Source organism: Falco biarmicus, chromosome 2, assembly GCF_023638135.1.
Source record: "Falco biarmicus isolate bFalBia1 chromosome 2, bFalBia1.pri, whole genome shotgun sequence".
Classification (NCBI taxonomy): Eukaryota; Metazoa; Chordata; class Aves; order Falconiformes; family Falconidae; genus Falco; species Falco biarmicus.
The window spans coordinates 91724074-91744399 of NC_079289.1; the positions used below are offsets into that span (position 1 = coordinate 91724074).

The 20326-nt window shown below is 43.4% G+C and overlaps 1 protein-coding gene across 5 annotated transcripts in view; it reads left to right on the forward strand.

Moving 5' to 3' along the window:
• Positions 1 to 477: 477 nt before the first annotated feature.
• PHKA2 (phosphorylase kinase regulatory subunit alpha 2) overlaps positions 478 to 20326 on the forward strand; it is a 49183-nt gene continuing 29334 nt past the window's right edge. For 2 of the 5 annotated variants that reach the window (XM_056327868.1, XM_056327871.1), the window contains exons 1-14: positions 478 to 680; positions 6122 to 6280; positions 7611 to 7658; positions 8151 to 8319; positions 9182 to 9264; positions 9939 to 10019; positions 12139 to 12237; positions 12560 to 12706; positions 12938 to 12991; positions 13521 to 13643; positions 15617 to 15712; positions 17133 to 17240; positions 17933 to 18011; positions 19424 to 19558. In XM_056327868.1, coding sequence (XP_056183843.1) covers positions 603 to 680; positions 6122 to 6280; positions 7611 to 7658; positions 8151 to 8319; positions 9182 to 9264; positions 9939 to 10019; positions 12139 to 12237; positions 12560 to 12706; positions 12938 to 12991; positions 13521 to 13643; positions 15617 to 15712; positions 17133 to 17240; positions 17933 to 18011; positions 19424 to 19558 — 1459 coding nt within the window. In that variant the 5' untranslated portion in view covers positions 478 to 602. Of the gene's footprint in view, positions 681 to 5114; positions 5229 to 6121; positions 6281 to 7610; positions 7671 to 8150; positions 8320 to 9181; positions 9265 to 9938; positions 10020 to 12138; positions 12238 to 12559; positions 12707 to 12937; positions 12992 to 13520; positions 13644 to 15616; positions 15713 to 17132; positions 17241 to 17932; positions 18012 to 19423; positions 19559 to 20326 lie in introns of those variants that run through there. The other 3 variants (XM_056327867.1, XM_056327869.1, XM_056327870.1) reach the window with 3 other exon arrangements.

Consider the following 20326-nt stretch of genomic DNA (forward strand, 5'->3'; position numbering starts at 1 on the left):
GGCTGGGGGAAAAAATCCACCTTCCAACAAATGTTCTGGCCTTTTGCATTTTATCTTATGAACTTAACGATGAGGATGTATAAAATCTCCTTTATTTTTGACAGTTAAGCCTAACTTTTGTCACTTGTCGCGCTGCGGCTCCCGCCGCTGGGCCTTTGCTCCCAGGCAGTCCCTCGAGCACGGACCCCCGCGGCGCCTCCCGCCCTTCCCCTGCCGCTTCCCAGGGCAGCGCGCTGGGCCTTGGTGCGAACACTGCAGGGAAGAAGCCTGCTGGTTCCTCGGAAAAGCTGAATGTGGGATTTCAAGCACCTTACCCGCGCGGGAGCAGCCCTGCCCCTGCCCCTGCTCCCGTTCATGTGCCCGCCGCCACAGCCGGCGCCGCCCGCTCCCACCGCCCGCCCTGGGGGAGGAGCCCGGGGGCCGCCCCGTCCCGCCCGGGGGGAGGAGCCCGGGGGCCGCCCCGCCCCGCGCAGGCCGGCAGGGAGGGAGGAGGCAGCGGCCGCCATCAGGCAGTGGCGCCGCGCCGGTCGTGGCTGTGGTCGAGGGGCTGGGCCGGGCAGCCGGGCCGGCTGAGGCGGGGGGCGCGGGCCGGCCGTGGGGCGATGAGGAGCCGCAGCAACTCGGGTGTGCGCCTGGACGGCTACGCCCGCCTGGTCCAGCGGACCATCCTCTGCCACCAGGTGAGGGTATCCGCCGCCGCGGGACGCCTGTGAGGGGCCGGGGGTGCCCGGCGCTGGGGGGCCGGCCGGGGCGTGGGGGGCCGCGGCGGGGGTCGCGGAGGGGCTGCGCCGAGCGGCTGGAGCGGCCGGGGCCGGTGACCGTAACCTGGGTGCGCAAGGGTCGCGGCGGGGCCGGGGGAGGAAAATACCTGCTGCGGCCGGCGGCCGGCCTCTGCGCCGCATCTCCTGTCCCCGCCTGGGGCGGTGCGGGAGCGCGGAGGCGGCGCGGGTCCTCGGGGGGCTCGCTAGCCGCTTACATAAACGCACGTCGGAAGATACGTGGAAAATACAGCAGGTCTGAGCTTGCGAACAATAATACAGCGCATGGCGATATGACACACGCCCACCCGTTGTAAGACTGTATGTATATACGTGCGCGTAACACCGCTGAGGCCCAGTGACACAGAGCTCCCCGGCAGGGCCTTCACAACCTGCCTGTCAGCATCGGCGCGGTGTGAGTGCGGGGCCGGCGGGGCCCGGTGGGGCTCGGCGTGTGTGCGGCGGGGCACGTCCCAGGGATTCCCGGGCCGCTGCCCTGCAGCTTGTGCAGCCCCGGTGTCGGTGGAGCATCACCCGATGTGACACCGCCTGGGCTCTGGCTTGCCGGTGTGTGAGCTGTACAAGAATGAAGGTGTCGGGGCTGGTAGGAAAAAACCTGTGACCCGCTCTGGTTTTTGGCCAGGCCGTACAGAGGAGCACGTAGCGTAGTGCTGGCTGCTTAATGTGCTCACTTCGCCCAGGCAGGCAGCGGGGAATTGCAGTGTGTTCTGCAGCACCATACTTTGCTTAAAACAGTTCAGTACATCAAGATGAGAGCAACAAGTGTTCTGGCACGAATCGGTTCCCAAATAGACGTAGTTGCTGAGAGTTATGAGAAACTGGAAAACAGTGAAATAAGAGGGTAGGACCCAAATTGGCTTAGGGCAGTAAGATTTTTGTCACTGGCTGTTGTGTGCACAGGGTCCAGACACCTGTGAATTAATGTTTGTGTACTAATTGCTGTAAACTCACAGGAGGAAATGCAAGGACATGGTGTGAGTGCTGTGCTGGAGTGCAGGAGATGCCTTGTCTTGTGCTCCTGTCTCTGCCTTTTGTCTGCAGAATGACAGAGGACAAGTCACTTTGGCTTCCAGTGCCTGCCTTGATTTCCACATTTATAGGATGAGGATGCTGATAACAGCCTCCATTAGGGGAGAGATGGAACCTGAGATCAAACATGCCCCATGAAAGCTATGCCTTAATGATATTAATAGTTAATAATAATAAGGGTAACTTAATGGTAATATGGTAGTTTATCCCAGTGACCTAGAATTTTGTAATTGCTATTTACAGTGCTTGGATGCATGTTCATGACTTGGTGCTGCCTTTTCCACTAAGTGCTCAATGCTGGGGAGAGCTCAGTGGTGGGGGGAGGCGATAAGTAAGTTTTCTGTGTGTGGAAAGCCAGTCACAGGCTAGCAGCAAGGCAGAGGGACAGTGATATCCCAAGAGGGCCCAGAGATGCTGCAAGATGTGTTTCTAGATTTGTTTTCTGTACCTATACTCTATGGTTTTGCACCGCAGTAGATTGTAAATGTCCTGTTCAGCTGGGTGAAAGGATGCAGTTAGACATGGGCAAGTTATGACCATTATCTCTGGGCTACATGCCCTGTCTTGCTTGGGACCAGAATAGCCCAGGCTGGGCAGCTGCTTCACTGCTGCTGGTGCCTTCCTGATGCCTTTCAGGACGGAGCCAGGGAGTGGAAATTTCTGCCATTGGTTTGCCCAGGAGCAGCCTGGCAGAAGAGGCAGGAGGCATTTAAGATTGCTGGTCAGCACAGGGGTGACGTGTGACTCTGACCTTGTACCTCGCATCCACAAGCATGCCGGATATGCAGACTTGGGCCACTTTGCAGGATTGCATTCGTAGCAAATTTTTTCTTGTTTTGCAAGTGTTGCATTCTGCTGATCAGTCTCTGCTGCATGCACAGTGATAAGTACAATCCTGTTAAAGGTTGTACAAGGAAGCTAAGACCAAATTACTGGCTCCTGTCTCATGCCCTTGCTTTGCTTATACTGGCCTGCTGTGGTGTAGAGTCTGCCAGCTATTGCATGTGCCCCTGGGGACCCGAGCCAGAGGAGTGCTTCGATACTGTAGCTGAGCAAGCGCTGAAGAGCATCACCAGAAGGCTGTTCTGGGCTGCTTATTACACTTGTTAATTTGCATGAGATAAGGTATGTCCATGAAATAGCAAAACTTATCATCTATATACACTTTAAATATTGCTAGGGTACTATAAGAGAAAAGCATATGGAGCTGATAAGGAAAGCGCATCTGGCATACTGTCGTGGTTTACTCCCAGCCAACAGCTAAGCACCACACAGCTGCTTGCTCACTCTCCCCTGGTGGGATGGGAGAGAGAATCAGAGAAGTTAAACTGGGGAAATCTGTGGGTTGAAGTAAAGACAGTTTAATAGGTAAAACAAAAGTCGCACATTCAAGCAAAGCAAAACAGGAAATTCATTCACTGTTTTCCATCTGCAGGCAGGTGTTCAGCCATCTCCAGGAAAGCAGGGCGCCATCACATGTAACAGTTCCTTGGAAAGACAAAGTACCATCACTCTGAAGGTTCCCCCCTTCCTCCTCCTTCCCCCACCTTTATATGCTGGGCATGACACCATATGGTATGGAATATCCCTTTGGTCGGTCAGGGTTAGTAGTAGTTCCTGCTGTGTCCCCTCGCAACTCCTTGTGCACCCCCAGCCAGCTTGCTGGTGGGGTGGTGTGAGAAGCAGAAAAAGCCTTGGCTCTGTGTAAGCACTGCTCAGCAGGAACTAAACATCATCAACGCTGTTTTCAGCACAAATCCAAAACGTAGCCCCATATTAGCTGCCATGAGGAAACTAACTACGCCAGCCAAAACCAGCACACATACACTTATGGGTAACCCCAATTGTGTTATGGCTGGTTTCATGCAAACACTCCATCAGCAAACTTTGCTGGAGCTTACATTGTTTTTTGTTTGATGTATCAAAGAGACAGATGCAAAATAAATAGATTTTCAGCAAGATGCTAAATTTGGGCTTACTTGTACTGCTGCTTTGGTTACGACCTTGCTATTTTTGTGCCTTTATTGCTGAAGTTCTTATTAGCATCTGGTCCCCTGTAGGATCTGGTGTTGTGTTTGGGGATTTTTTTTTTTTGTCTTCGGATTAATAGATAGACTTAAAAGTAGTATTTGGCATGATATAACAGTTTAAGTCTTAGTTCAGCAATCAGCTTTCTGTTGCAGTGCTCTCAGCTGACAGAGCCCGTGGGTGCTGGTAAAATTCTTTGCTGTGTGGATCTGTATGTGCAGTGTGATTTGCAGGATGAGACCTGCTAGTCCAATTAGTGATCGCTGCGTAGACATAATGCTTTGAAGTACTAGCTGAGCTGAAATCCCTTTGACATCTTTGGCATTAAGCACACTCAATATTTCTTTGGGTTCTTTAGCACCCTGTAAGGGCTGTACTTTTCATATGGTGTCAGCAGGTAAAAATAACTGTAGTTTTTAAGAGTAAGCACTTTCTAAAAAAAAAGAAAAAAGCCCAACCAGAACTATTTAAAATATTAATATATTGTGGTGTTCTGCTAACATTCTGAATGTGCATGAGGAATGACATTAATTTGTCAGTCTGTGAAAGCCAGCCCCAATAAGCCCCAAGAACTGGGACCTTCTTGTAGAGGAACCAAAGGCACTGAAATGGTGATAGCTGCCCTTGGATGTATTTAATGCAGCCTCTTGAAGATGGGCAGATCCCTCCCTGGGGACTGAATGGTCTTTTAAAGTCTTGCATGGGCCATTTTTCTGGGATTTCCATCTTGTTACTTGGAGGCATTTTTATTTTGCAACTGGCAGCCAGCCCAGTGTGGGAGGAAAAATAAGCCAAAATGATGATTTTCTCAGATAGCAGGGCGATCTCTGTCAAGCCAGGCCTGCAGGTACATAGGCATTTGTTGTCCTTCGTGGGAGGGAGGGAAACACAGTGCCCTCTAAAAATACTGGGAATGTGTAGTCTGCCTTTCGAGATCCTAGCTTTTATCACGTGGGCACAGTGATAAACTGGGATCGGGGTCTCCTTTCTTTGCTTGCTCATTTGTTCTTCTGTTACTCCCTGGTCTGACTTTTCAAGTTCAAAAAGTTTTTTAAGCTCTTTGGGTTCATGTGTGCAACTTTCCCCATCAAATAGATAAGTAAGCTGTCCTTTGGTTGCCATTTGGTTTGTGAAGATTATGCTGAGGGACTGTTTCAGCAGAACTACATGTTTCAGCGCTCCACGAGCCACTAGAGATTGCTGTATTTAAACCATAACAATAGCTCTGACTGTGCCCAGTGACATGTGTCAGGCTGTCACCCATGTCCTGTTCAGTTGACAGCTGCAAAGCCCAGGAAATTGTAATTGACGCTCCTCCCTCTCAAAACTTCTTTCTTAAAAGTAACTACAGGAGTAGAGTGAACCGGTGTGTGGCAGAAATAAAAAATTGGTGTATGTATTCTTTTTAATTTTGCTTATCTTTATTATTGTAATCTTTACCCCTTGTCACAGCAGCCCTGGCAATTAGTCTTTGTTCACTGAAGTTTTCTGTAAAGGCTTGATTTGATTGAAATCTCTGTTGGTCTTTTGCCTCTCTTTTTTTTTTTTGTTAATAAAGAACATAGAGCTGAGAAAGATGGTCTTAAAAATTATGACAATGAAGCAATGGGAATTAATGATGCAATGAAAAATTTAATGGAGTATTTGGGATGCAGGAGGCTACTCAGTGTGCTGGTTTTCAGGAAGTGTTGCTTTTCAACACCATCAGAATTTGTCTTTCTGTACATTTTCCAAAGGAGAATATAAAAAGGCTTTACATGCGTTCATGCTTTAGCTATTATAAATCCAGTAGGTAAATAAATAGAAATACTTTTTTAATTTCCTAGGACAGAAGTAGTGGTTTTTTACTTCCTCAGGATTGTGCCACAGACCAGTTGCATAGGGAAGAAGAGATCCCAGACTCAATTTCTCATGTTAACTCAGTACCATCTTTTCCTTACAGATACGTAAAATTTAAATTCCTATTTCCTCAATGTATTTCAAATTTCACTCAGTGACTTAGCTAGTAATCCTGTGTGGATGAAGAAGCCCAGCTGGCTGCTATGAGCTTTACATCCTGAACTGTTCAAAGAAATTTTGCATTTCACTTGTGTGAGTTTGGGAAGAAAAGATGGGACCTCACTTCTGTTGTGAAATTGTGAGCAGCCTCAGCATGCAATCATCTTCAATCATATTTGGCGCTCTCTTTTGTTTTATAACTCTTTGATACAGAAAGAACTGGTGCTTCTTAATAGATGGGATTTCAGGCAGTAATGTTTGTTCTTTATTCCTTCTACCATGGCTAGAATCCAGTTACAGGGCTGCTTTCAGCTGGTGCGGACCATAAAGATGCTTGGGTACGGGACAACATCTATAGCATCCTGGCTGTGTGGGGGCTGGGAATGGCTTATCGGAAGAATGCGGACCGGGATGAGGATAAGGCCAAAGCCTATGAGCTCGAGCAGGTATGTCAAAGTTTTAGCATTAACCAGTTATGCTGTTTGGTTTTTTTCATATAGTAGTGGTTTTGAATGGTACATTGGCATTCCTGCTGTATATAGGATCTGGCACAGTTTTGCCACTTGGAGTACGTGTCTTGTTCCTGTGACAGCAGCATCCACGCAGCATGTGGTGTGCAGGGTTCCTGGAGCCTTCTAGCAAGCAGGGTTTGGAGAACTGAGTGGCAGAGAGACTAGCATCTGAACTAAAATATAAACAAAACAAAAGCATTGAGGGGTCAAATTTCCATCAGTTGGCCAATTGTTGAAAACTAGGCTTCTGAGAGATTTTATGCCCGGGTGTACAAGTCTCTGATTAAACCTTGTGATCCCTCCTGAGGTGTATAATGCAGCAGAACATCAAGCCTAGGTAGCTTAGATCGTAGGGTGACAATCTATCTGCTAGACCATTCTTCCCCGTAAGGAGAAGCATGCTGTTTAAAGCAGCAATCTTTGAATTGTGCACTTGTCTCGTGGAAGTTGTACATGTGTCTGATCAAAACAGACAAGGTAACAGTCTCCAAGCTGGTAAGTCTCATGTGCTGGAGAACTGGAAGGGGAGGTAAGTCACACCGTTAATTTCTATAATCTCTAGCTGGGAAAGTGGGTACCAGAAGTAAGAGTGTGGAGGTGGGTTAAATGAGGAGTGAATGATGGTGTCAGTGTGCTGCTGTTGTTTTAAGGGACTGAGTAGATTTTATGCTGACATGTACAGTTCAGACCAGGGAGGCCTGTAGTGACAGAATAACTTTGACTCAGTTTGCACCATCATATTTTAAGGCTCTGTTTTTTGGGGGGTAAAAAGATGGGATTGATTTCTTCATTTAAGGCAAAATCCTGCGCTTATCCTTGTATGCACTAAAGGCCGTTTCTTTACATTAGTTGTCTGCTTTCTGTTGTACTCTATAAAAAGCAGAAGAAACTCCGCAGGTTTGCCAGTCATGTCAATGTCTGAGTGTTCCCTGGATCTGCCACTCTAAAAATTATTATTATTACTATTATTATTGTTATACATAGCATTCCTATTACTTCCTTGGCTGGATAGAAGAACCACAGAGTTGCTGCACTGTTTAAAGAGGGCCTTTGGGAAAAGATTGTTCTCTTAGATAGGGATGTGGGAATAAAATTCAACCATTGTACTAAAAAAAAATAAAGGTATGTAAAGCATTTCAGGCAAATATGTGGTTTATTACCTTTGGCGGGACATTAGTAGGGTGTGTGAACTTTGTCACTTTTGAACATTGTTTGTAACAGCTGATGAGGCTGGCCATGTCACTGGTCTGTTTCGTTCCTGCAGAATGTTGTGAAGCTGATGCGGGGACTCCTACAGTGTATGATGAGACAGGTAATGTCATAGGTATGAGTTGAATTGGTACATGTTGTATTTGCAAAGCATTTCATCTGAAGCATGTATTTCTTGTGTCTTTTCTGTAGAGTGATTTTTTTTTTTTTTTTTTTGCATATGTGTAGATGATGTGGGGAGTCTTTTTAAAACTCTTGAGCAAAACTCTGATCTTACTTGCACCTTTTTGAGATTGTGCTTGTAGTGAATCACAGTTTTGCATTTGCAAACTGATTTTCACCAAGATGCATACCTGTAACTAAGATCTGAACTAAGCAAGGTAATTACATCTTCTTTCCTGAAGAGGTGTGGATTTAGCTGGAGCCTAAAGCTAGAGTTGTGTTTAAGCACTCTGATCAATCTGAACACAGAAGTGAGTTAACAGGAATTAGGACTTTAAGTTTCTCCTCACCTGAGAAGAGTTGTTCATTTTGAAATAGTTTGGAGAATTTATTCCAAAATCTTTCAGATTTTATATTTGTGGTGGCTTTGTAGGTAGATAAGGTAGAGAAGTTCAAACGCACCCAGAGTACCAAGGACTGCCTACATGCCAAGTATAACTCTGCAACTTGTGCCACGGTGGTTGGAGATGACCAGTGGGGGCATCTACAAGTGGATGCAACTTCACTGTACCTGCTCTTCTTGGCACAGATGACTGCATCAGGTAAGCAGGAGTCCTTTTAACCTTGACTGTTATTGCACTCTTTTGCCATTCTAGCATTCACTTGAAAAGGAAAAAAAGTAACTATCTTCAGAGACCTTTACTTAATTATTACTCAGATGAAAATACTTCTCTGGAAAAGAGATATGACTTAGTTACGATTTTATGTTTATAGTAACTGACAACGTTCATTCCCTTAATGTTTGTTGGCATACAAATACATGAAAAATTCAGAGTCATGTCAGAGAAGAGTTTCGTGTTTGAAGACTATGTAGGACATCCTAATGGACAGCTAGGTTTCTTCAGAGAGTGGCGATGTTGAGTCAGGTGCCACTAGTGCCATTTGTGTTCCACTTCTTGCTGGTACTGTTTTATTTTGTGCCCTTCTGAACGGTACTCCTCCTGTGAGGATAAGGATTTACTTCCTTATGTATTTTTCTGTCCTCAGAGCCCCTTGCCATTGACCCCTGCAGAGTGGACACCTGCTTGTCCTGATGGTCCCTCAATAGAACTCTTAAGCGGGCGAGGCGGGATGGGGAGCTGTGGGAATTGGGATGCACAGCTCTCAAGCGCCAGAGCTAGCTCAGATGTCTGTGCTTGGTACCAACTGTGTCTGAATGCCACCCTCCCAGGAGTGTTTTTTGGTTTGTGAAACTTCGAAACAGTATGTGTTGGTAGCATTTGAAGTATTTTATCAGTAGCAAGTATTGACTTGCTGCCTGATCTTTTGAAATCAGCGTGAGTTTTTCTATTGATTTCAGTGGGGAGTAGATGGTAGCAAATAAACAAAAGCATGAAACTCACTGAAGAATAAATACTTCAGTTCTGATACAGTGTAATTACTCTCTTCTCTTCTTTTAATCAGGGCTACGTATTATCTTCACCCTCGATGAAGTTACCTTTATTCAGAATCTTGTTTTTTACATAGAAGCTGCCTACAAAGTTGCTGTAAGTAGTTATTTGTGTGTAAATCACCTGAACACTGCTCAGATGTGGGTGGAAAATTATATATTGATGGAGAAGGAAAATACAGGCTTCTTTTTCCATTGTAAGGTATCAGAACCTGTCAGTACTCTACATTGTGAGCATTATCTTTGGAGATGGTGGGAGGGCTGTGGAGGATTTACTGCTGCCCGGGTGAGGTGTATATATTCAATCTATATCTATCTAATAATAGTTTTTCTTTATTGATAATTAATAAAACTGCCTGATGTCTCATTAAAAGCTTAAGGTTCTTTCTAAAAAGAACCAAGTGTTAAAAAATGTTTTGGAAAGTGAAAAGTTGGAAGTGGCACAGGGAGAAGCACACACAGGAGGAAGGAATTAAAAGCTTTGTGTGTTCTGTGAAGACAGTGATTCATCACTGTAGACCTGATCCTGCTAGGGTATGTTTTTATGTGCTGCTCTTTAAATATGGGGAGGAGCTCTTTGGAGACTTGAAGCCTTTTGTTTTTTCTTTCTTTTTTTCTTTGTTTTTCTTTGTGGGTTTTTTTTGTTGTTTTTTTTTTAAGTCAAATAAACAAATTTCATGCAGGGGTCTGATTTTGTTGGGGGTGAGGGGGGGGAAACATTGTTTTTATATATAATCATGCCGTTTTTTCTTGATGATGTTGTTGTTGCAGGATTATGGAATTTGGGAACGTGGTGATAAGACAAACCAGGGCATCCCTGAACTGAATGCGAGCTCCGTAGGGATGGCCAAAGTGAGAATGTCTTCCTGATACCTTCTTCATGGTTGATTTGTCATGCTGAAGGGCTCTGACAAACGTGATTATTTCCTTTGCATGGTGGTCTTGGCTACTGCAATATTTAACTGACTGTATAAGAATTTTTATTTGGGCGTGAGTGAATATTTGTTAGTGTCAAGTCCTTGTGATAACGGCTTTCATTGAAGGACCTCAGTGGAGTTCTGGGGATTGATTGCAAGAAGGGTAGCAGGTTCATTGAGCCATTAATCTGATAGATTCAGTGAGGTGCAGTCTCATAAAGTGGCCTCTAGTTTTCTGTCCCTCATTCATAATTCTCCAGACCCAGTATTATATGTGATGTTTTCATAGTAAGATTAAGTTGGATGTAAGTTCTGGAAAACAACAGACTATCAGTCTAAAAATTATTGACAAATAACTTTGAGAAAAAAAATTAATAAGTAATTAAAAGAAAGTGGATATTTCTGGTTCCCCCATAGCACAAGGTCACAGAGATACCAAATGAAACTCAGAAAGCCATAAATGTGAATGTGTAATTGGCAACTGCCTTTTCACGTGGTGTCTGGGGGACTCATAGAAGCCAAACGTAGCTAAGGTCAAAGGTTTAGTTGCATTTCAGTGGGATATATTAGTTACCAAGATCTTGTGTAACTGCAAGAGGGAAAACCTGCTGGTCTTTGCCACAGTTCAGTTGGATAGCAATGGGGTGGTGTCCATGGGGGAGGTTATTCTCTCTTAGCTGTCCATTACGAGATTTCTTGCAGGGAACAGTCTGGTGCAGGTTGCCATGGTCTCTGCACAACTTCTGGGCATGTCGATGTCGGGATGACCCGTGGGACTCGCTGCACAGCTTTGCTTTTCTGTGGCTCTGAGTCCAATAAAAGTGCTGTTTGGGGTGGGGACTTGGGGGGCATACTGGAAGCCGTGCTGCAGAGGGTGAGATAGATGCTATTTTTTTGTAATCTGCCTCTGGAATTCCCTCTTAACATTTATGCCTCATATCTGCTTTGTGTGGCTACCCACGACAGCAGTACAGCACAGAGCACAGGCCTTTGAGTGGTTCTCAAGTGTCTTTTCTGTACTGTTAAGACTGCCCATGGTCCAGGCTATCAATTCTTCAGTGGGGCTTTCTGCTGCTATCGGGAACAACTGCTTGCTCTAGCACTCAGCTAGAGAGGCTCTGCAGAGCCAGTAAACCCATGTTTGTGTTGGAAGAAGAAAAATACGCTTGTCCCTCTGCAGAGAGATAAGGCAGGTGGTGCTGTACAATCCTTCATTTGTCAGAGACTGACACTACTGTGAAGCTGCAGGAGAAAAATGGGCACAGAGCAATGTTCAGTGCTACTGCAACCCTGTGAATACACATTTCAGAGGAGGGCTTTGCTAGCCTGGCTCTGGCCAGTCCTTGCTGTCTTCCTGGCACATTCCCTGCATGGTGCTTCACACCTCGCTGCTTCAAAGCCAGGTTTTGTGGCCTGCTAGGTTAAAGTAGAAGTGTCCAGATGGAGTGGGTGGTTGGGCTGCTGATGTCTTCAGTAGGCAAACGCATTATGGCCAAGAGGTATGAGATGTGGCGATTCCCCTGTTGACACGGAATGTGCTGTGCCTTGACTGGCTGTGGAGAGAGGCAGACATCTCTTTTCTCTTTCCCTCGAGAAGTGATAGTGTCAGAGTGTGGTGATGCTCTCCTGTTGGGACCCAGAATCAGCAGAGGCTGGTGCCGCCTTCCTCTTTGAACAACCTTTCAGACAGGAAAAGTGAAAGATCACTGAGTGGGGGCTATTTTGGAATATAGGACATGAGAAGCATTTATTAGTAAGTCCTTTGATATTTAGACATTATCTCAGTGGAAACCCATCTCCCCATTGTTTTGCGTTGCCTTTAAATTGTAAGAAGGGTCATCAGTGCATCAGTCCTGTATCCTGCTAGCAGAAAAACAGAAATACTTAGTTTTTCTAAAATACTGCCAGGCTTCCCTTTGAAGATGAAAAAATGTCTGTGGAGCGAACTTCTGTCTTAGGTAATTTCCTTCAGAGGATAAGCACAAGTGCTAGGATGTATACTTGGCTTAAAAGGTATTCAGTGATTTTGGGTGGTTGTTTTGTTTTTCTTGAAGGCTGCTTTGGAAGCAATTGATGAACTAGATCTTTTTGGAGCTCATGGAGGACACAAATCAGTGATTCATGTTCTTCCTGATGAAGTAGAACATTGTCAGGTAAAAATTAGTCTTCTGTTCCCTTTGCTAGGGGAAAACCAACCACCTGCTCCCTTTTATTTTTAAATGAAATGTTGATTAACTGAACCAAGCACTTGACGTAATAAGGATGGCTTCAGACTATGCTGTTCACCTTGTTTTCTAGTAGATTGTGTGAAAGTGAGTGGTGTGAAGCATTCTTTCTAATTCAGTTAAAAAAAATCATGCAGTGAGTTCTTTGTCACTTTGCAGGTAGTATAGTCTATTCCATTTGCACTTGACATAGTCTTTTGAAGTAGGTAAATTGTTTTACATCCCTGTCTTCTGTTCCTGTCTCGCTCAGTCTATTCTATACTCCATGTTGCCAAGGGCATCCACATCAAAGGAGATAGATGCTGGCCTTCTGTCTATTATTTCTTACCCGGCTTTTGCAGTGGAGGATCTAAACCTTGTTAATGTAACGAAGAGTGAAATCATATCCAAATTGCAGGTAAGGATTCCCTTTATTTTTATTTTTCAGAGGGAAAGAGAAGCAGAACCTCCCTTTCTTAAACAAAAATCCTAATTAAACAAAGGTTTCCAGACTTGGTTCATCCGTGTGTGGAAGAGAAGGAGGAAAAACCCCAAGTGACACTTAAAACTCGGCACATAACTTTTATGCTGATGTTAGTCTGTGAGGAAGAACAGTATGTGAAGTTTTCTATTTTGTCTGTTTTTACAGGGCCGCTATGGCTGCTGTCGCTTTCTCAGAGATGGCTACAAGACACCCAGAGAGGTACTTCTGATGTATATTTTCAGTAGGCATTAGGAATAATTTTATTTCTTGTTTATAGAAATCTTTGTCTCATTTTCATGAAGGGGTGAAGTTCTGTCTGTATCGCTGTTGAGACGTCTTAGTGGATTTGGAGTATCCACCCTAGAAATGGATGACACACATCTGAAGGAAACTAAGGGTTTGAAAACAAATTAAGGACAGAACTTTATTAATAATCCTGTAAGAAATGAACCATTAGATATGCTTATGGTACCTAAGTGGAAGCGGTGTCTGATGTCTCCCAAAATATCTTTGAACTGAGACAGAGCCAAGATTATTTGGGTGACGCCTAGATTCTGAGACTGGGAAAAGTTGATTTGTCTAGGGAGCGATTAAGTGAGTTTGGGACTGAATGTGAAAAAGAAGCCAAGAGACTGTGGAAGCTATTTCTGGTGTGTTTATTGGTTTCTTCGTTTTAATTACTTGTATAAAATAGGTGGCCATTATGATTGGAATATTAGTGACTAAATGAGTATGATTGAATTTCTAGGATCCAAGCAGGCTGCACTATGATCCCGCTGAGCTCAAGCTCTTTGAGAATATAGAATGTGAGTGGCCAGTGTTCTGGACATACTTCCTAATTGATGGAGTATTTAATGAGGACAAAATTCAGGTGAGGAAAGGAGAAATTACTTTCAATGAAAATGCAAAGCCATTTACCCACGGTATTTTGTAGCTCTGCTCTGTGTTTAATTTGGGTATCAGTTGGATACCCCATCAGCAGGATAGGAATAGTCTTCAGCCAATCCCACGTTCCTGGGGAGTTTGTGACATGGTAGAGGCTGCAGCGTTGTGCACACTGAGGCCTTGTTGCCCGCTCTCTACGAGGTTGAGTGGCTCTGTTAGCTGGTGTGGTCAAACTGGGCTGAATGGGATTTATTTGCCTGGTTCTGTCTTACCACCAACCTTGATGCTCTTTTCCCAATTAATTCAGGATGAGACCAGCTTCTTTTTCCCCTGACCTCTGTGACTTGGCTGCTGAGAACAAGATTCATAGTGCTTTCAGTCCTTTTGTACATTCAGGGAGATCTGAGATTGGATTATGAGGAGCCATTTCATTTTCATTGATTGCCTGAGTTACTTCACGCCTTCACTGTGTCAAGCATTCAGTAGTCAGGGGAGCTAAACTGGTTGAACCCTCCAAAGTTATAGTGGCACCTGGAGAGTACTGGTGAATGAAAGAGTGACAAGTAACCAAGACTAAATGTATTCATACCAGGACTTCTGTAGATTGGTGGCTTGAAGGAAGTAAAAATACATGTGATTTAGAAGTGCCTAGTATGCAAAGGGACAACAGTCTGCTAAACATAACCCCTTAAAAAATAAAATGGAATCAGAAACAAAACAGAGTTTCAGACCAAAAAGCCCTCTTTCTGTACCAGATGTTGTAAATCAAGTGAAATACTTACTGACACTAGAAAATATAAGTTGCTTTCCTGAACACAGTAAAAATAGTCTGATAGAGAAATGGCATTAGGTCATGAAGAGGAGTATCAGAATTCAGTCATGTGAGTAAAATACCATTTCACAAAGCAGTCTCTAGAAATTAGTTGGATTATCTGGCATGGTATATACCTGTTTTCGTTTATGGTGTGCAGACAGGCTGTGCTAGGGTATGGTCAGACTGGGCAATTGCTCCCAGTTCCCACCATTTAAACATGGTTGAATGAGTCACTGAGACACTCAGGTGAGTGTCTGATCTGCAGAGAACTGGTTGCAATGGCAGCAACTGGTAGAAAAAGAAGCACCCTGAGGACTGAAAGAGTGGAGAAGGACAGGATACTGAAAAATCAGTTTACCATAATATGAACCTGTGGTTGCTTTACTTTGCATGTTCCACTGTACTCAGAAGGGATAGCAGAAATAGCACTTCAGAGGTGGGTGCTGGTAACACTTTAAAACAGTTCCCCTGTAAGTAAAGGTTTGTAATGAGGTAGTTAAGAAACGGAACAAAATAAGGGATCTGGTAAAAAGAATATTAAATGTTCTTTATCTTGTATCAGTCTGGCGTTCCTGTCCGTAATACGTTGTCTAACAAACAAGAAAAAAAGGATTTTAAGTTCAGTGAACTTAGATATTTTTAAATAGTTTATTCTAAGTTTTCCATCGGGCAAATTTTTAAGCAAATCGGGTAAGAGAAAAAGATTTCCCGAACTTGAAAATGAGAATTCAGAAGATGGTAGACAAATGTGCATGGTAGGAAGCTAACAATTGATATAACTTTTATGAATATTGGCAATCCTGGTGTCCGTGTCACTGCATTGGTGTCTATTGCAAATTTCATGTAGGATTTGTTCCAATGGCTTCTTGATAGGAATATGTTAGAAGTTTTGTACTGCAGCAGCGTGTTATAAAGGTATGTCTTCATGTTTCTGAGGCTGGTAATAGAGATGCTGGAACAGTCTCTGAGAATCTGAACCCTGATCTTCCATCAGCAAGTCATCAACCCCTCCCTCCCTTTTTATTTTTAAATGAACTTTCAGCAGAAAAGTACTGTTAGAAAGTACTAAAACTTTAACTTTACTCTTTTGGGTTTGCTGACTGCATGTAATGTAAATTCTCACTGTTTTTTTAAAATATTTCCAGGTACAAGAGTATAGAGAGGCTCTGGAAGGAATACTTATTAGAGAGAAGAGTGGAATAGTGCTAATGCCTGAATTGTATGCTGTCCCTCCAGAAAAGGTATTGTGAAAATGCAGCATCCACTTCAGTACGCAAAGTATAGATACCGAGATGAACGTTGGTTTTATAGTTTTCCTGTAGCTGATAAATTTAAACAAGCAATAAAAAAAAAAACAACTACTGCACGTTATTTAAAAGTTAAGAGACCTCTCACAGCTTCTGCTGAGAAATGATGAACTTCAGGTGTCCAAATGGTCACATTTTTTATTTGGGAATCTGGGTGCCTGTGGAAATATTAGAGCAGGTCTAAAGTTTTAAATCTTTGTAGCAAGGCATATATCGAAGAAGTGCTGATGCTGACTTAGGAGCTGAAGCTGAAAGAAAAAAAAGCATACTGTCCTACCTGTGTAGTCTATTTGTTGATAGTCTATTTCTTTTCCAGAGCTTGTATCTGAGAGATAAACAGGTTTCAGATGGGCTCTCAAATTAGAGTTAGAGTTTGGGCTGGGGTTTTTGTTTTGTTTTGTTTGGGTTTCCACCCACCACCACCCCATCTTTGCTGTTACTGTTTACCTCATTCTCCCATTGTGAGAGAGAAATTCAGATGAGCTTATGTGCTTTTCCATGCTATTTGCCTTCATATCACTCCCTGCCAGCTTCTCCCACTCCAGACTTCTCAGCCTTCACTCACTAAGGGTGTGGAGCCTCCTGGGTTGGTCTGAGTTTGAGCAGGGAGTGTTGACAGCTGATGTCTTGCTTGCAGATCTGAGGTGGGAACTGTGAATTGCCTTCCTAGTGGGAACAAGCATGTAAGAGTTCAGAGCCGCCTTGGGAATTTTGAGGTGATGATGATCGGATGAATGTGCCAAATAAACAGGGTAGATTTTGCCTGTCATTTAGAAATTTTAAAATGGTTACAGTAAAGATATTATCTAGGAGGGTTTTTCCCCCACCCTTAATAGATCTATATACCTCAAAACCAAGACAGTTTTCCTTTTTCTAAATTAATAAGAGTCTGCTCCGAATTTTTCCATTGACCATTCTTGCTAACACAGGAAAGGTGAAAAAGTCTTTATTTTTGGATAGCACCTTTACTTCAGGAATCTAGTTGGGCATTAATGAAGTTAAGTGCTGTCCTGCAAGGGATCAGAAAGCAGACACACAATTACTGACAAGCTGTCCAGAGAGAAGGCAGCAAAGGCATAGTGAGAATAAAGGGGAAGTGCTAACACCAAAGCTGTAACTGCACGCAGAGTCCCCATTCAATGCCCAGCTTTGAAGGGTGGGGCAGTGTACTATAAGAAAGCACAGTTCTTGTCCCAGAAAACATACAGCCTTAAAAGTAAACCAGAGAGATCACGATGTCACAGCAAGTTAAAAAGGCTAGATGATAGACCATATTCTTTTCAAATACTTCCATGTTATTGATTGTTCTTCACAACTTTAGGGTAATTTTTCTTGTTTATATGTTTGCTTTCAGGTAGATGAGGAGTATGAAAATCCTCACTCAGTGGATCGTGTTCCAGTGGGAAAGTTGCCTCATCTTTGGGGCCAATCATTGTATATCCTTAGTTGCCTATTAGCAGAGGTAATTGTTTCTTGTATAGTAGGTGAGCTTGTATTTCACTTTCTTTTGAGATGGCTTGTGCTTAAAGTACAGTTCTGTTGACAGGCAGGGTTCAGTGTGTTTTCCAGTAGGAACATGTACATGAACCATGGAAGGGTGACTCCGAGCTTTCAGGAGCTTTTTTGCTATATATAGATATCTGTTTCTAGTCGAGCTGAATAAGTTGTCAGATGAACTGGATGTATAATTAAGCTAGAGGAGTATGCCCAGGCTGATTTGGCTGTTCCAGAGCTAGGACTTTGCATTGTTTCTACTCCACTAGGCTATACCTTACTCTGTGACATAAGTTGCCTGTGGAGTTGTCCCTTATTAGCCATGGACTTGTTAAAGGAACCACTGAATATCTCTGTGGAGCTACAAAAAAAATCACCGGCCTGGCAAAATTGGTCAGTTGCTGCAACTCTAAAATAGGAAACCTGAACATGCAGATTGTCAGTCATAACCTTTTATTTGTTGTTCTGAAAAATATTGCAGCCATTGTTTTTATTGAATGTACTACTTAGTGGAAGGGGTAGATAAACCAGGCTTTAAGTCCTGTGTCTCCTGATAAAATATGGAAATCAGTTAAGAATTCTTCTGGGTGTCATCAGAAGCGTTTTACATAATTTTTGTTTGTTTCCTTTCTTTTTTTCTTTCCTTTGTATTTATTCTAGGGGTTTCTTGCTGCAGGTGAAATTGATCCCTTAAACAGGAGATTTTCCACTGGATTTAAACCTGATGTTGTGGTACAAGGTGAGGGAGTTTTTTGAACGTTCTGGGTGAATTGGATCATGTGATGGTGAAGTCCCTATGTACAGGAAGGAAGAAAGACATGTTTAAAAATAATGTGGATTTTTGCATGGGATATAGATGCTTTGATGATACTGTGAGAAGGAGAAAGGGGTTGTTTGCCTAGCTGCCTTTTTACAGGAGGGAAGATCAGGTTTAACAACTTTTTTTGTTTTTTAAATAGTGGATAAAACATTAAGGCTTGTCAGGGACTGGGAGACTGGCAAACTTGTAGTGAAAAGGAAAATCTTGGTGGGTTCTAGGTAGAAAGAGCAGGACTGACAGGTCAGTTTAGTTAGGTTTCTGTGCAGCCCCTTTTCAGAGGAACCAGAGAGCCATGAGTGGGGAGGATCTCTATAAACAGAGGTGAGGTGGCCAGACTTATGGCTATCTATTGGCTGCTGCAGGATGGGACTTCCTTAGTCAGTGCAGGAACAGCCAAAACCAGAAAATTAAGTAGAGGGCAAACACCAGCTGATCAGGGCTTAAAGGGTTTTCAAGGGCTCGTACTGCTCTGGAAGAGCAGCCAGCTCGTTTATCAGGAGCACCCTCTGTCAATGATACTGTGACCTGGGCAGGTGCTTGCTTACCCCATGTTTGTGGATCATGGGGGTGATATTTTTTTATTCCGAAGTGCTTAATTTCTAGTAGAAATAAAGTGCTTGCTTATTTTTGGCATTCTTTCACAAGTATTTATAATGCAAAGAAGAATACTGAGTTATCAGTCCCAAACCGATAAACCACCTAACATGGGCAAAACCTCAAGCAGGACAAGATGTGGAATCAGGTCCCAGACTGTAAATTCCTCTTATTTTGAGACTGTATTTATTCCTTACCTCTGCCATTTTGAGGCCTCTGTAAAGTTACTATACAAGTGACAGCACTTATTCCTCATTGACTTGGCTGTGTTGTTTCAGTACGCTGTATTAAAACAACAAAGATTTGCAAGTCATGTTTCCCCTTGTTTTATGGGGGGAAAGCCCTATCTGCTAAAAGAGACTGCGTGATCCAAACCAGCGGTACTGAAAGAAATCAGAAGAAACTGATAAAGCCCCAAAGAGCTTGATCTAACCTCAGAGCTTGACCCTGCCTTGAGCAGGAAGTTGGAGTAGAGGCCTCATGAGGGAGGACCCTTCCAACGTGGAATATCCTGTGGTCCAAAGTGGACAAGAATGGCAAGACTTGCTGAGAAGCAGAGAGCCAGTATCTGTCTGACACTCTTGCAATCCCTTTTGATCTCACGGGCCGATAAATTCAGAAAGAATTAAGGTCTTCATGCCTCTTTGGTCAACCAAATGCATTAGTTGAGAGGTGACAGTAGTGACAGTTGAACAGAACATCGATTCTTACTTGTGTTTTCATTTTCGGTTTTACAGTAACTGTTTTGGCAGAATCTAATCAAATAAAGAACCTCTTGCAAGACCATGGGATCAATGTTCAGAGCATGGCTGATATCCATCCACTCAGAGTGCAGCCAGCTCGCATCCTGAGTAACCTCTACACCATGCTGGGTAGGTATTTGAACATGGAAACCTCTTTCTGCTGCTGTGCAAGGTATTTTTTAAGGGTGATGTTTTGAGGTTTTTTGTTTTTCTTGCTTTACACTGTCTCAATTCCTTTGATTTAATTTATATAAATCAATTTCTTTGACTTTTAAAAAATGCATTTGTACGAAGAAGCTTAACAAAATTAGAATTTGTCTTAAATAGGGGATTCCAACAGGAAACATAATAATTCATAATAGCCTTCTTTCACTAGTAGGGGAGTGAGTAGGATGATTTGACACATTGGTGTATTGTTTTTAACAATGCCTTCTCTGGGAATTTTCACAGTGGTATTTTTTCAGGCACAAGGTTATTTGGAACAGATTGAAGATTCCTTGTCAGACAGATTCAAGTCAGCTCCTGACTGCTGGAGCAAATGGTGCATTGTGGATCATTCACTAGTAAGCTCTGCTGAGAAAAGTGCAGCTTATTAGCCTGATGAAAAGAATAAAAATCTGTCTTTGTATTTAGATGTACTTTGTATTTAGATTTAGCCTTCTTCAGGCAAGAATCTTTAAGGTTCTACAGTGAAAGCAGTGCAGTTTCTGTTGTGTGTTGGTGGCCTTGTTTTTTGAAAGGGTGTACCACCTGACCTTGGTGGGGAAGCTTTGGGTGCTGAGCAATGACTGTAATTGAAAAACCTGATCCAGTGGTCAGTGTCAGTGAAGCCAAAGTTTCTATTTTTAATTAGGCTTTTGAAGAACTCTAGCTTTTATATTGATGGCTGCTACAAAT